At 27.7% G+C, this 14448-nt stretch overlaps 1 protein-coding gene across 1 annotated transcript; it reads left to right on the top strand.

Annotated features, from left to right (window-relative positions):
* Window positions 1-4588: 4588 nt before the first annotated feature.
* LOC105199852 (fatty acyl-CoA reductase wat) lies at window positions 4589-13843 on the top strand. Its single transcript, XM_011167122.3, has 10 exons — window positions 4589-4784; window positions 6763-6899; window positions 7113-7235; window positions 8646-8771; window positions 8876-9021; window positions 9100-9209; window positions 9566-9761; window positions 12408-12647; window positions 12770-13027; window positions 13646-13843. The coding sequence occupies exons 1-10, from the start codon at window positions 4718-4720 to the stop codon at window positions 13722-13724; spliced, it is 1482 nt and encodes a 493-aa protein (XP_011165424.1). The 5' UTR covers window positions 4589-4717; the 3' UTR covers window positions 13725-13843.
* Window positions 13844-14448: the final 605 nt, after the last annotated feature.

Consider the following 14448-nt stretch of genomic DNA (forward strand, 5'->3'; position numbering starts at 1 on the left):
ATACTCATACAGCACAGAAGGCTGCAGAAATATTATTGCAACATTGCTGCAACGTTATAATATTGTTGCAACGTTGCAACAATATTGTTGCAAGTTTTGTGCTGTATGGGTATTTACTATTTTACTTAACATAAATATAATATAAAATATTTATTCAATATTTATAAAATAAATAACAATAAATATTTATATATGTTTAACACAAACATCGTGTGCTACTTGAGAGAGTAAAATGTCAGGATAAGTTATATACAAAATATATTTGACGAACACTTCTAAAAGATCGGATTATGTGCCAAAAGCTGCGGACCCTTTCTTTAAATAAATAATAAATTTGTAGAATTATAAATTATAATCTTAATAACAGGTCAAATATAACAATTCAATAATACGGCAAATATAGAAGCAATAAACAAAAATTCTTATAATACTTTTAATAAAAAGAAGATTAAAAATACTTTTATTAGATAATTTAAAATCCAGCTATCAATTGAGACTAAAATTCAATGATTCAACTGAGAAAAGAAAGTAGTGGGTTTAAAACATTCTTTTTGCATAACGTTGCATGTCCATTATGAACCCGGTAAATTGTAGGTTTATAGATATACCACTTCATAATAATCTCCTTAGAATAAGTAACACTGCATTTTGTTATCAGATTGTATGTACATATAGCATTTTGGTCTAATATCCCACTGACTTTATCCACTTCGGTCTGTCTTGTCATTTCGCCTCGGTGATGTCTTCACTATTTATTAGATTACTAATTTGGCATAAAACTTTTTCAACTTGTATTAAAACTAATTTCTTTTTAATAACTCTCTAATTAAAAATTTATTAATAAGTTTATATATTAAATTTCTGAATAAAGATTAATAAATTTAGATTTCTAAACCGCAGAAAACAGGAATAACACAATATTATTATTACATCATTAAGGCTAATCTACAATATGCTCTTTGCTATCAGTTTCTTGCTTTTTACTTATTGTCTTTTAACTTTTTGCCGCTTTGCTCGCTACTTTATCGATAATTATGTTTCTTGTGACTTGTTTTTTATCTCTTTTTTTTTTGAAGTTTGTCAACATTTATCTTTGCCAATTTTGATAAAATATTGCAAGAAAGCAAAAAAGGAATAGGCAAATAAACAAAACACAAAAAGCAAAGAACACATTATAGATCTTCTAACTATAATGATGATTATAACCATCAAAACGCGATCTCCGCGATGACAGTAGCTCACGAAGTAAACACAGCGAAAGAACCAATCAGCATTACGGAAAAGCGTCAACAATAAACTTTGAGAAATGTGACTATCGATTGTCATGAACATGGACTTTTTCAGATAGGAGAATAACAAAATAATTTGTTATAAATTTTTTTCTAACTGTAGAAAAAAGCAGCAAAAAATGTAAGTTAGAAAACCGATTGCCTAAAACATACCAGTGATCTTCTTAAATTGCATCGTGTACAAAAATATTAATTTTATGAATTAAAGTAATTAAAGTATAAGAAACTATTAACTAATAGTTTATTAATAATTTATTAGAAAAACAATTAAATATTTAATAATAAATAAATAACAGTATTGAAAATGTAAGAACACTGAAATAAAACTAGTTTAAAAATATTTTTGTAATGGACGTTTTTATTCACACACACACACACACACACACACACACACACGCACGCACGCACGCACGCACGCACGCACGCACGCACGCACGCACGCACGCACGCACGCACGCACGCACGCACGCACGCACGCACGCACGCACGCACGCACGCACGCACACACACACATTATCAGTTTTACTTTTATTACTTATCAATATCATAATACATTATTATTACTTGTATTGTACATTAGTAAAATTTGTCGTGGTACAATTTAGGAAACTTGATAGAGTTATATTGATATAATTTTATAAAAATATTGATTTAATTTTTATAACAATTTTAAATATGTACATACAATAAATGTAAAATATTTTACAATAAGTCTTCTTTCTTGAAAACATAACATTTCAAAATATAATTGCATAATTACATGATTATCAACTATGTAAGTTAGTGAAAAATTTACATCAGATTTATCTGATCTTCTAAAATGCTAATAGCATGCACAAGACAAAATAAAATTTGTAAAATTTTATTTATATTACTTATTTCTTATTTACTTTTTATTTTTGTCACTAAATGTTGCTTATTATGTGAAGTAAAAATGTAAAATATTGAATAAATACGGTTTAAAAGACCGATACGCATTTAACAACTCTTCTGCAAGTAATTATGATAAGTAATATTATGCAAAAATGTTAAACCGATTCTCCCAGAATAGAAAACACTTAATTCATTTGAATTGCGTGTTTCTCACTAAAAAAAAGTTATTACTGTTTTATCTTACATTTCCAGTAAGCAAAGAACATTAAATAAACGTTTTGAAACATTGATTTCTTGTGACTTTTATCGACGTTCTTATATAATATTATGTACATGTTTTTAAAACATTATCTAATAATGTGATAATTCCGAATGTTTAAAACACGTTTCAATAATGTTGTTTCAAATATTTTTTCAATAATGTTATAAAAATGTTTTTAAAACATTACCTAAATAATGTGATATTTCCAAATATTTAAGAAACGTTTTAATAATAATAAACGTTTTAATAATATTGTTCAAAATGTTTTTTTAACGTTTTTATATAATATTGCATTAAATGTTTTTGAATCGTTGCTCAGCAATGAAATTATATAACCATGCATAACAATCAATAAAATCGCGGTCGATTGCTTTTGATAACGTCGGATAAATGCATGCGATAGTAAAGTGTGTGTTTCTTTGAATGGATTTCAGTTGCCAAAAAATTGTTTAACAGTGTTCAATAATAAGAAAATAAGAAATTTATTAGTAAAATCAGTCGACCATTTATTATCATTGGATAAACGCGTGTGATAATGTAAAATACATTATGTTTCATCTTTTCTACATATATTCACCTAATCTATAGTTATACACACGTATTAGTATAAAGCGTTCACAGATTATCACGAGGGATTCAGTTCGCAGCAGTCGCAGAAGTCAAGCAACGTTCACTGCGGTCACGACTTAAATGAATGGCCACTTCCAAAAAAAATTCCCAAGATTTTTTTGCAAAAAATGTTTTTAAAATGCTACAAAAATAATTTTTTGCATTAAAATTATGCGGTGTAACATATTAATATTTACATTTCAGAGAAATATTTACATTGATATTTACATTAAATATTGTTGAGATGTTGATACAATATTAGTGTGCTGTATGGTTAATATTATATAATAAACATTATCAAAATGTTAAAAAACATTAGCAAAATGTTAATTGTAACTGTTACTTCAACGTTACAGAAACCTCTAAATAAATGTCAAAGTTTGTTCATAGTGATGTTGATTACAACGTTAAATACAACATATTTGGAAACATTACATATTATTAAATAATATTGTAATAACATCACAGAAATGTTTGAGTGCTTACTGGGTTAATCATAGAAGAGGAGAGGGTATTATGGCTACTGTCGACAATATGGTTACCCCTATTATCTTCATTATTAGATGACGTATTCTAACAATTGCATATGGAGTTATTCATTTAGTATCCCGCCATTTTTTAGTGATGTTAATATGACAATACATAATAAGTGACAATTGTTATAAGACATTTTTACTTTTGAGCACTTCTAAACTTTTTCAAGGTTCACTTTTAACCTTTAAATACTTATACTTTCTCATTATTCTTAAACTTGAGTGTATTATTACACGAATGTACATACACTTGAGTGTTTTTTTTTTATTATTTACTTTTTTATTTAGCTATACACATTTTGAGTTATACAAAGTTAAATCAATAATATGGAATTTCATTAATATGGCCTCTTAAGCGAAATTTTTATATTGAAATATTTCTTTGATAAATCGATCGTCATTCTAAAGAGTGGTGTTTAGAAACATTAAAAACATTATTTTATACTTGTTGTTTAATATTAAACAGAGATAAAATAATATTTCTAACTAAATTTCTAATGGTATTTTTAAAGTTACTGAACGCAAGAAAATTCTATATTAGGAAAATTCTAAACAATGGAAAATTAAAAATACATAATTTTGTAACAAGATACTGTGTTTCTTCTAAACTAAACTAACTTTTTTAAATTATTCTTATAGATAGCCATATTACAACTACCGATTTTTTTCAGCCACCGATTATGCAGAGCATTAGATTTTTATAAATTATGTCCTAAATAATAAATATCTCATTACTTTGAGCCTAGAATCTGTCAAACAACACTTTGACGAATGTAATCGTTCAAGTTTCAATAGAAAATATTAATTATAAACAAAATGATTTAATAAAATAAAAATGGGTGCCATATTATCCTCTTCTCCTCTATTAGTTAAAATAGTTATGGTATATCTTAAAAACATTTTAATAATCCTTTCCTTATTTGAGATAGTCAACTAAATCGAAAGGGGGGATCAAGTGTATTCAGGTTCCCCTACCAAAACATTTTTTGCGTATACAGCATATGCTTATATATACGGTACGCGATTTTTCTAAAGTCAGTCTTCGGAGTTACTGCAAGTCAAATAAACATTTGAAAAAGTTCAAAAGTCGATAAATAATAATTATTTTTTTATATCTGTGTTAACTTTACGTATTACTAATAGTAAATAAAATGGAAGTTGAAGAATCCCAAACACCAATACAAAATTTTTACGCCGAACAATCAATCCTTATTACAGGTATTTAGCATGTGCATAGTGCAAATAAGTTTAACAAAGAAAAACATTTTTCTTGAGATAATTTATTCTTCACCAAGAGACGTCACAATATCATATCATAACGAATAGCATCATGACAATATAATATAACATTAATATGTACTTATACAAAAATAATATAAAACCAATTTATACAAATTTAAACAAAATTAAATAATATAGCAATAAAGTCAATAAAACGAGCATATTATTGGATGTTAGTATAAATGAAAATCTCTTTAATTTCATATTCAAAACATACGGGATGGCCAACTCTATAGTAGTCGAAAACATACGTCTCATCTGTTTTGAATGTAAAATTAAAGAGATTTTATTTATACTGACCATGGATATATAGAGTGCTGATTGCGTCGAATTTGTAACGCTAATTGAATGTCGCCATATTGGAAAGACAGTGCTCACGCTTGCACATTTCCTCGCAGAATTGCTTTTTCTTTTTTTATTTATTTATTTTTTTGACAGTTTGAGAATTAAACTAGAGTCGTAAACCTTATATTAATATAGGTTATATAACGCATCACCCGTAGAATTGGCTAATCTCTAGATTGAACTATGGGCAAGTTTTTTAATTCATTGATTGATCAATCGCATTATGCGCAAATACAACTTTGTCCTGTAAAAGCTGCATTTGCGCATAACGCGATTGATCAATCGAATTAAAAAACTCACCCTATTTACAAGAGTTTAGTCAAGTTGACGACACGTGCCCTAAATGAGACACAAAATTAAAAAAAGAAAAAACTGTTTACAAAAGTATTTACAGCTGTTTATGCAATAAGTTTTGCTTCTATAAATTAAATTGGGACGGTGCTGTTTTTGCAATAATACGAGAAGGCACGAATTTACATTGTCATATCACAAATATTACATTATTACATTACTTTTATTTACATTATCCGCAGTGTGAACTCTCGGTATCCGACGGATGCGTCATCATATGAGATTTATATAGGTCGCACGCGTGCGGTACTCACGCGTGCGAGCGATATGTACAAATATAAAAGTTATCTTTATCTTACCAATTTAAGCAATCAATTTAAATAGCTCAAAATCTCAATATTATATTCTTAAACATATTGTAGATTTTCTCTTAACAATCAGCAACTCTTACAACAATGGCTAAATAATTATCCGGTTAAAAATTGGATACCAACCAACTCGACCACTTTATGCTCTAACCATTCATAATAATTATCAACAGTAAATACTTTTGTTTAATTAAAAAATTCCTGCATTTAATTTGGGACAAAAATATTGCGGGGAGATATAACATCAATACACATTGCATATATCTATACAGTACACACACATAATCTACTTTATATATACTTCATATATATGCTCTAACAAGCTTATAATTCTTTAATAATTTCAAATATGTATGTATAATGATATCAAGTGAAGTTCGCGTTACTCTTCTGCACTTTTCGTCCACAAGTTACATTTGTAAATGTTCGCATTTATGCACGTATTGGGCATGCGTGAGCACAGTCTCTTTAATATGGTGACATTCATTGAGGAACCTGAAAATTGTGGTGGAGAATAAAACATCAGTAATCTATATATCTATGATACTGACATTGAACTATTTACTCGTTTCATCACTAATACATTATTTAATATGTACACTTAAAAAAATATACTAAATTTTAATAAATATTTGCTTGTGCAATTGCAAAAAAATATTTACTTGCGGTACATAAATACTTACACAATAAAAAAACCGATAGTTAAATTTAAATAGCTGTGCTTTTACTATATATATATATATACATATATATATTTATATATATATATATACATATATATATTTACATTTAGTAAGTATTTTTTGCAAATATACCAACAAATATTTATTAAAACATTGTAAAATTTGTATATGTTACATATATACGTACATACGTATACATGTATAATACTTTGTTGCTCTGTTTTGCAGGAAGTACCGGTTTTCTTGGAAAGGTATTAATTGAAAAATTGTTACGAAGTTGCCCTGACATTTCTACCTTATATTTGCTAATACGTTCGAAAAACACGTGTCCCGAAAGCCGATTAAACGACATGCTTAACATACCTGTGATTATCTAAAAAAAAACAAGATTAAGATATAAGTTAGGCGTGAATAATGTCTTTTTGCTTAAAGCTGTCTTCCTTATTCTATATAGGATGCATTGTTACATACACTATAGAAAATCCTGAAGGCAAAAGTAAACTTTAAGCAAAATTGCATTTTTAACGCTATGTTATTAGTGAATTGTTTGTTATCTAAATCTATTCCATCTACTTTAGCTTTATGACAGAGTGAAAAGAGAAGTACCCAATTTCCGCAAAAAAATCGTGCTTATCACAAGCAACCTTGACACCGAAGATTTTGGATTGGCAGAAAGTGACAAAAGCATATTGATAAGTAAGGTAATTAAATCAGATACAATACTATTCTCTTTCCTGTATATTCTAATACACCAAAAATTGTATTAGACACTTAAACAAATGTATGTTTGACATAAATCTAATTATAATATATCATAATCTAATCTTAAATTGAATTCTCAGAATTTAATAAACAATCTCACAGAAAGGCCAATATAATCAAACGGCAGTTAGAGAGACAGCAACTGGTTACAAACAATTACTTTTATTAAATCAATTCATCTTCTTAAATCACTAAATGGATTTACTAAATCTATAATGGTGTCTTTCAAATTTCCCAAGTCAAAGGAAATTTATTGTCGATTACTTTTCTTGCCATCGGTCCTGTTAAAAAATAAGCGGATTTGAATAGGATATTTAATTTATCACATCCCATGTTCCGTCAACAACATTTTGATAAATCCACATATTTATTAATAATGAATACCTTTTTTTCGAGGAGAAATCTATTATGGATTTTTGATCCCCGGGGCTTTACAGTCTGGACTTAACTTTTTCAGTCATTAAAAAGAAATTGAATTCTAATTTTAGAATACAAAATAATGGTGTAATTAATAACACAGATATTAAAATTAAGAATGCAGAAAAAGACTTTCGTCGCGAAAAACAACCTTGCAATATGCATAGCTTACGTGACTTTAACGAAAAAGATGTTTCTATTTTATGACTGATTTCAGAAACCTTTTTTGTTAAAATTAATTTTTTTCGTTAAAGTCACCTAAGCTATGCATATTGCAAGGTTGTTTCTAAATTCCTGATATAATCTGTACAAATGGGATTGCGACAAATGTCTTTTTCTGCATTCTTAATTTTAATATCTGTGTTAATTACACCATTATTTTGTACACAATTGCTTATAAAGTTGTAATGTTTCCTCTCTTCTCTGTATTTACATACGTTAGAATTAAATGTGCGTAATCAATTGTATTTACGTTATTCTCACAAGATCGCTGCTTACACAGCGTATACATTTATAAAATTTTTTAATTAATTTGAACATGTAAGTTTTTGCAGTTGTTAAAATTTATTGATTGTTAATTACGATTTTATTTTTGTACAACTTTATATGACTATTTTTATTTCTTATTCTTTTGTAAAGAAATGAACCTTTAACTGCATTATACTTAATGAGGCTAACACGGATTTCTGTAATATTGTACGTTGAGGATGACTCTAAAGAAAATCGAAACGTTCAATGATAGATTGATTTAATAAAATTAATTAATTTTAACTAGTCGTTGCGGCTTTGTAACCGCGCCTTGGCTCTTATTGGCAAATCTGTAAGTTTGTTTAATTATAATTTTGTACGCGCAAGTAGAAATAAATATTGTTCTATTTTGTTACTTTTTTTTGAAAACGTTATAATGTAATATTGTATAATAATTATTATAGGTATCCATAATTTTTCATATTGCGGGAAATGTACGTTTCACTGAGAATATCAAAACTGCTACAACGATAAATATTAACGCTGTTGATACCATCTTAAAACTCGCAAAGCAAATGCCAAATTTAAAGGTAAATCTTTTGTCTGATAATTATAACGTCTCTCTCTCTCTCTCTCTCTCTCTCTCTCTCTCTCTCTTTGGTAAAATAATTTGAATTTAATGTTTATGTTGCAGTCACTTATTCATGTATCCACCGCATATGCAAATTGCCATATAGACCATATCGAAGAACGATTGTACTCATATCCTATTAATCATAAGAGTCTTATTATGATTACACGTGACTTATCCGAAAATATGATAAAAAAGAAAATATCTAGGTATATATATAGTCTGCAATACATATACTAAAATAATTAAGTACTTTAATGTAAAAAGTTAAACTAACGTTTGTGTAGGATCATTTCAATATGGCCGAATTCATATACATTCACGAAAGCAATTGCAGAAGGGCTTATCAGAGAAGAATGCGAAGATTTACAAGTTGGAATATTTCGACCTGGGATGGGTAAGAGAATGATGATAAAAACTAGTAGATTTTTTGTTAAATAATTTAATAAAATTTATACTACATTTATATATCATATAATTATACTACTTTTGTTTACAGTTTGATAATAAAATTCTATAATTCTAAAGTAATGATGAATAATCACGAATATGTGTGTGTGTGTGTGCGTGTGTGCGTGCGTGCGTGCGTGCGTGCGTGCGTGCGTGCGTGCGTGCGTGCGTGCGTGCTGCGTGCGTGCGTGCGTGCGTGCGTGTGTGCGTGCGTGCGTGCGTGCGTGCGTGCGTGTGCGTGCGCGTAATAATTAATTTTTATTCTTATAAATCTATAAAAAAAATAATTGAAATATCTTTCAGTTACATGTAGCGCCAATGAACCATTTGCCGGATGGATCGACAATAAGTATGGGCCAATAGGTTTTTTAGCGAGTATAATGTGCGGTTTCACAAGATTTCTACGTTGTAATAGCGACCATAAAGCAAATATAGTGCCAGTTGATTTCACTGTAAATGCGTTAATTGCTAGCGCATGGGACGTCTATAAGCAATGCAGGTATAATCACGTACATACGAGTATATCGTAATCAATTACATACATTCATTACACGATAAATTTCGAAATTGAATATGAAGATAAGATTATTGATCAGGATCTGTTGTAAGATGTAAAAGCTGCGTCTTTCTAATAGCTGCGCCTACATTTATATGATGCTCAGTTTTATTTTAACTGTCATTGCACTAAGGCAAGTCAATATATAAGTCGCAAAACTGGATAGAGGTAATAATAATCAAAGTAACTTCCTGACATTTGTTTTACTTTTTGACATATTCACCCTGTACATTCAGACACTTATCCCATCACTTTAAAAATCTTTGAAAGCCGGCGGCAAAAAAGTCTTTTGATTGCTGTCGTAGCCAACGTGTAACCGCTTGAATATCTTTTAGCTATTAGTTTCAGGACCAAAATTTCAGTATTTACAATCAAAATTTGTTGTCGTTGATTAAAAAGAAAAGAATCCAGCAAACAGAAACAAATTGAAGTGGATAGAAATGAATTCACTGATGATGTCGTAATCTAAGAGATTACACGTTGACTGCAACAGCAACCAAAAGATTTCTAAGATTTCTTTGCCGCTGGCTTTCAAGAACTTGTAAAGAAATGGGATAAGTGTCTGAATGTACAGGATAAATATGTCAAAAAATAAAACAAATATCAGGAAATTACTATGATTAGTATTGCCTCTATTCAGTGTTGCGACTTATATATTGACTTGCCCTTTTATCAATATATTTTTTAGCGATAAAAAAATTGAATATTGTTTTATAATTAAAATACTAAAATGTAATTGGAAGATTACAAAAACAAAAGTTGGATTTTATTTACAGTGACTACTCTACTTCCTTAACAAAAGAAAACCCTAAATTGGAGAGTTAATCACTAACTGAGGATTAACATCTAAATTTGAAGATTAACCACAAAATTTAAGAATTATCCTCAAAAATTAACGAGTAGCACTAAAAATTTGGTGGTTGATTTCCAACTTTCAAAGTAGACATCAAATAATTCGATGTCAAGCCCCAACTTTAATTACGGCAGCTTGTTTATACACGTTCACATTTCTTTTTCTTTATTTTTGTCGCGTTTTTCCCTTTTTGGAAATAAAATAGCAACACAACTGCAAAAATACAACTTATTTTGTTTCCTTGTTCTTTCTATTTTATGTGAATCAAATAATGCAGCAATCGATTTCTATAATACACACGCAATGATATTTAAGTACAGTTATCACAAAAGTATGCATTACGCCATTTGAATTAAAGTTTTCTTCTAATAAAACACGTCCTCCAGTGGGGAAAATACAATATTATTTTTCTTTTAACCCAACAATTATAAATATTAATTGTAATTAAATGAAATTATTTGTGTGTGCGTTTCGTACTTTTTAAAATAAATTATACTATAATTGAAACATTTAATTTAATTTAATTTAAATGTGTTAACTAAAGATAAATAGAAGGAAATTAAATATTTTTTTTACGTAAAATACATTTCTTTTTTAAACAACACAAAAACTTTTTCTTCAATATGTTGTTTTCTTTCAGATCGGTATACTGATATGTATTTAACATATAAAAATGTATTTAATCTATATCTTTTATTATTACAACTTAGTTCTTTGTAAATAATTTTAAAATGATAAACTACCATTATTTAAATATAGATTAATATAAATCTGATTGACTACATTATTATGTAATAACTATTTCTAATTAGGTAAATTTAAAAAAAAAATAATAAGTATTTTAATAAAATAAACATTTTATAGATTTTTACTTGAACATAAATGAGCCACTTTGTTTGTAAATTCTTTACTATAAAAAATACATTTAACCTGAAATATTTTTCTAGTATTTTAAATATTTTCAAATAAACATTTACGTTCTGTGAGTTTTTTTGAGAACTTTTCAGCATTTTGAAATATGGCGTGAGTTTTTAATTTATCGATTGATCAATGCGTTAAAATAAATATAATTATAATAAGAAGCTTGCCTATATTAGAATACACTACTCTAAAGACTTAAAAGAGTAGAAAAAATTAAAGATTAAGTAGTTTTATTCGTATTGAATGTCGGTTCCTAATCCCTATTTAAAAGGAAAATAGTTTATGATTTATTCGTGACTCGTACTATCACGCTATCATACTAACAAGAAAAAAACCTTTTCTTGCTTTCAATAAAAAAAAGACACGTTTTTTCCTATGCTTTTTTTACTAATAAACTTTCTTCTGTTCATTACATCTCTCATGCTAACTATTTAGATAGGATGAATGGCCTAATTAATTAATTTTGTCCCAAAAATAGTAAGAATTCGATGTTAAATGCTTTTTTGAACGTACATAGTATAGATTTCTGAATGTATTATATTACTATTGTATAATTGCATTTTATTTTCCTTAAATTCTTGAAGATTAACTTACTGTAATATACTTATTGCAATTATAAATGTAATAACATTTTATTAATTTTACAATTTCAATGTTTTCTTTTAAACATACATTTAAAATCAAATTGTTAGTACTTGAACTGTCAATAATTGGGTCATTTAATTTATTGTTATAATCATATATTGTGCATATCAACGTATGGTTATTTATGATACAACTTAACTGTATTTATAATAAATCAATTTATTTTCTAGGAAAGGCAAAGATATGTTAATTTATAATTTTGTCTCACCGATCGATGGGCCTACTTGGAATGAATATCTTTTGAGACATGTCTATCTAACTAAAATATATCCCATGCGTAATGCTATTTATTTTCCACTACTGTTTCTATTAAAGCATAAAATATCATATAAAATTTGCGTTTGGTTTTGTCACTTTCTTCCGGCTTTACTTATGGACGCTGTATACATCTGTATCGGTCGTAGCCCGAGGTATGTTATAAATATAAATGTCATTTTTATTATTCGATACATACAACTCATAGTTTATATTCAAGCGTGATAAAATTAGATGAATAATATGAAAGTTTGTAATAACTTTGTATGTATTACAGAATGTGGAAAATATATGTGAAGATCGACCAATATTATAAAGTGACCCAACTTTTTTGTAACAAAGAATGGAATTTTTCCACTGATAATGTTCAAGCAATGTGGGATCATCTTGATAAAAGGGATCAACAATTATTTCAGTTCAACATGATGGGATTTAATTGGACAAAATATTTAACTGATCATTATTTGGGTATACGACACTATTTATTCAAGGAAAACGATAGTACTTTAAAAATTAGTCGATTAAAACATAAAAGGTAACAATAAATAAATCTTTAATTTACGATCAATTTCTTAAGTTTAAATTTAGCAAAGAGGTAACCACTAGCTAAAATGTTGTCCCACAGTAACATGATTTCAACTGATTGCAAATGATTTCATTATGATCTCAGGTGATTTCATACGATTTTATAATGATATCTGGTGATTGCATCTGATTATACAATGATGTTTCTTGATTGGAATTTATTATGATTGATAAAAATTTTTCTAAAAAGATTATCATCAAAATTTTTAACGACTTTTTTTTAGAAATAGCGTAGTGTAATTCCTTACGACTATTTTTGACCAAAAGTTGATTATAAAAGCCAAGAGTTTACACTAATCTCTTAATAAATTTCATAATAATTACACATAATTTTCAATGATTACACAAAACTCCAAAGTGATTTTTGGTAATTTTATATGATTTCATTATGATTTCTGGTAATTTCATATGATTTCATTATAATTTCTGGTGATTTTATCTGACTTTATGATTACATTTGATTCCAAATGATTTCATAATGATTTCAAGGACACTGTCCCATGATTATATTAAGTGGTTATCCCCTCAAAATTTAGTTTCTACTTAAAAAAAAAACTTTTTGTTTCAGATTTTACTGGGTACACCAAATAATCAAAATTATATTTATTTTTGTTATCCTATGGATTATTTCCATTATATTTACATGATAACAAAAATACAAACAAAGTAATTTCTACGATGTTATTAATACATGTATGGATACCTTATCCAAAAACAAAATATAAAAGTAAACAAAATTAAAAGATGTATATAAAGATATATTCAAGAACGTATTTTTTATTTGTGTTACAATTAAGAGAACCTCTCACGATATGTTAAATTTTGATTTTACAATAAAATATTTTTAACTTTTAAATTATAACATTCAAAAAAATCACACTGCTGGTATTGATAGCGGTTTGACAGACCATTATCATATTTCCGCTAAGTTCATGAGTTCCTTATAATAAAAATTGTGCATTTTTAATTATTCTTGTAAACAGCATAGGCGGTGAAATATGTTTCAATATGAGAATTAACAAAAAATCTCATATATAAGATGTTTCTAAAGTCTATAGAATTTTATCTGCTATATTAGCGGATAAGGTTAAAAATAGTGAAAAATCTCGAACTACGTGTTTGATCATTTCAAGGGACTACTCTTTTAAAGAAGTTGTGGAGATGGCCTCTCTCAAGGGATACCCTACAAGGATTTCAACCTAATTATTTTAAATGAAACCTTTTATATTATAATACAGTATTTAAAAAAGCACAAAAAACAAAAATTTTGGTACAAAGCGAAGGTTGATACGTTAACTCGTTCAAGAGTTATTTAGAGTCCAAATTCAAAAAAGGCGAATTTTTGTTACTTATATTTGAAACATAAAATTA

Source organism: Solenopsis invicta, chromosome 5 (assembly GCF_016802725.1).
Source record: "Solenopsis invicta isolate M01_SB chromosome 5, UNIL_Sinv_3.0, whole genome shotgun sequence".
NCBI classification, from domain to species: Eukaryota; Metazoa; Arthropoda; class Insecta; order Hymenoptera; family Formicidae; genus Solenopsis; species Solenopsis invicta.

Coding starts and splice junctions, on each gene's coding strand:
- LOC105199852 (XM_011167122.3), top strand. CDS start 4,718: ATGGAAGTTGAAGAATCCCAAACACCAATACAAAATTTTTACGCCGAA. Junction 12,648..12,769: donor TGTATCGGTCGTAGCCCGAG/GTATGTTATAAA, acceptor TATGTATTACAG/AATGTGGAAAATATATGTGA. Junction 13,028..13,645: donor AGTCGATTAAAACATAAAAG/GTAACAATAAAT, acceptor TTTTTGTTTCAG/ATTTTACTGGGTACACCAAA.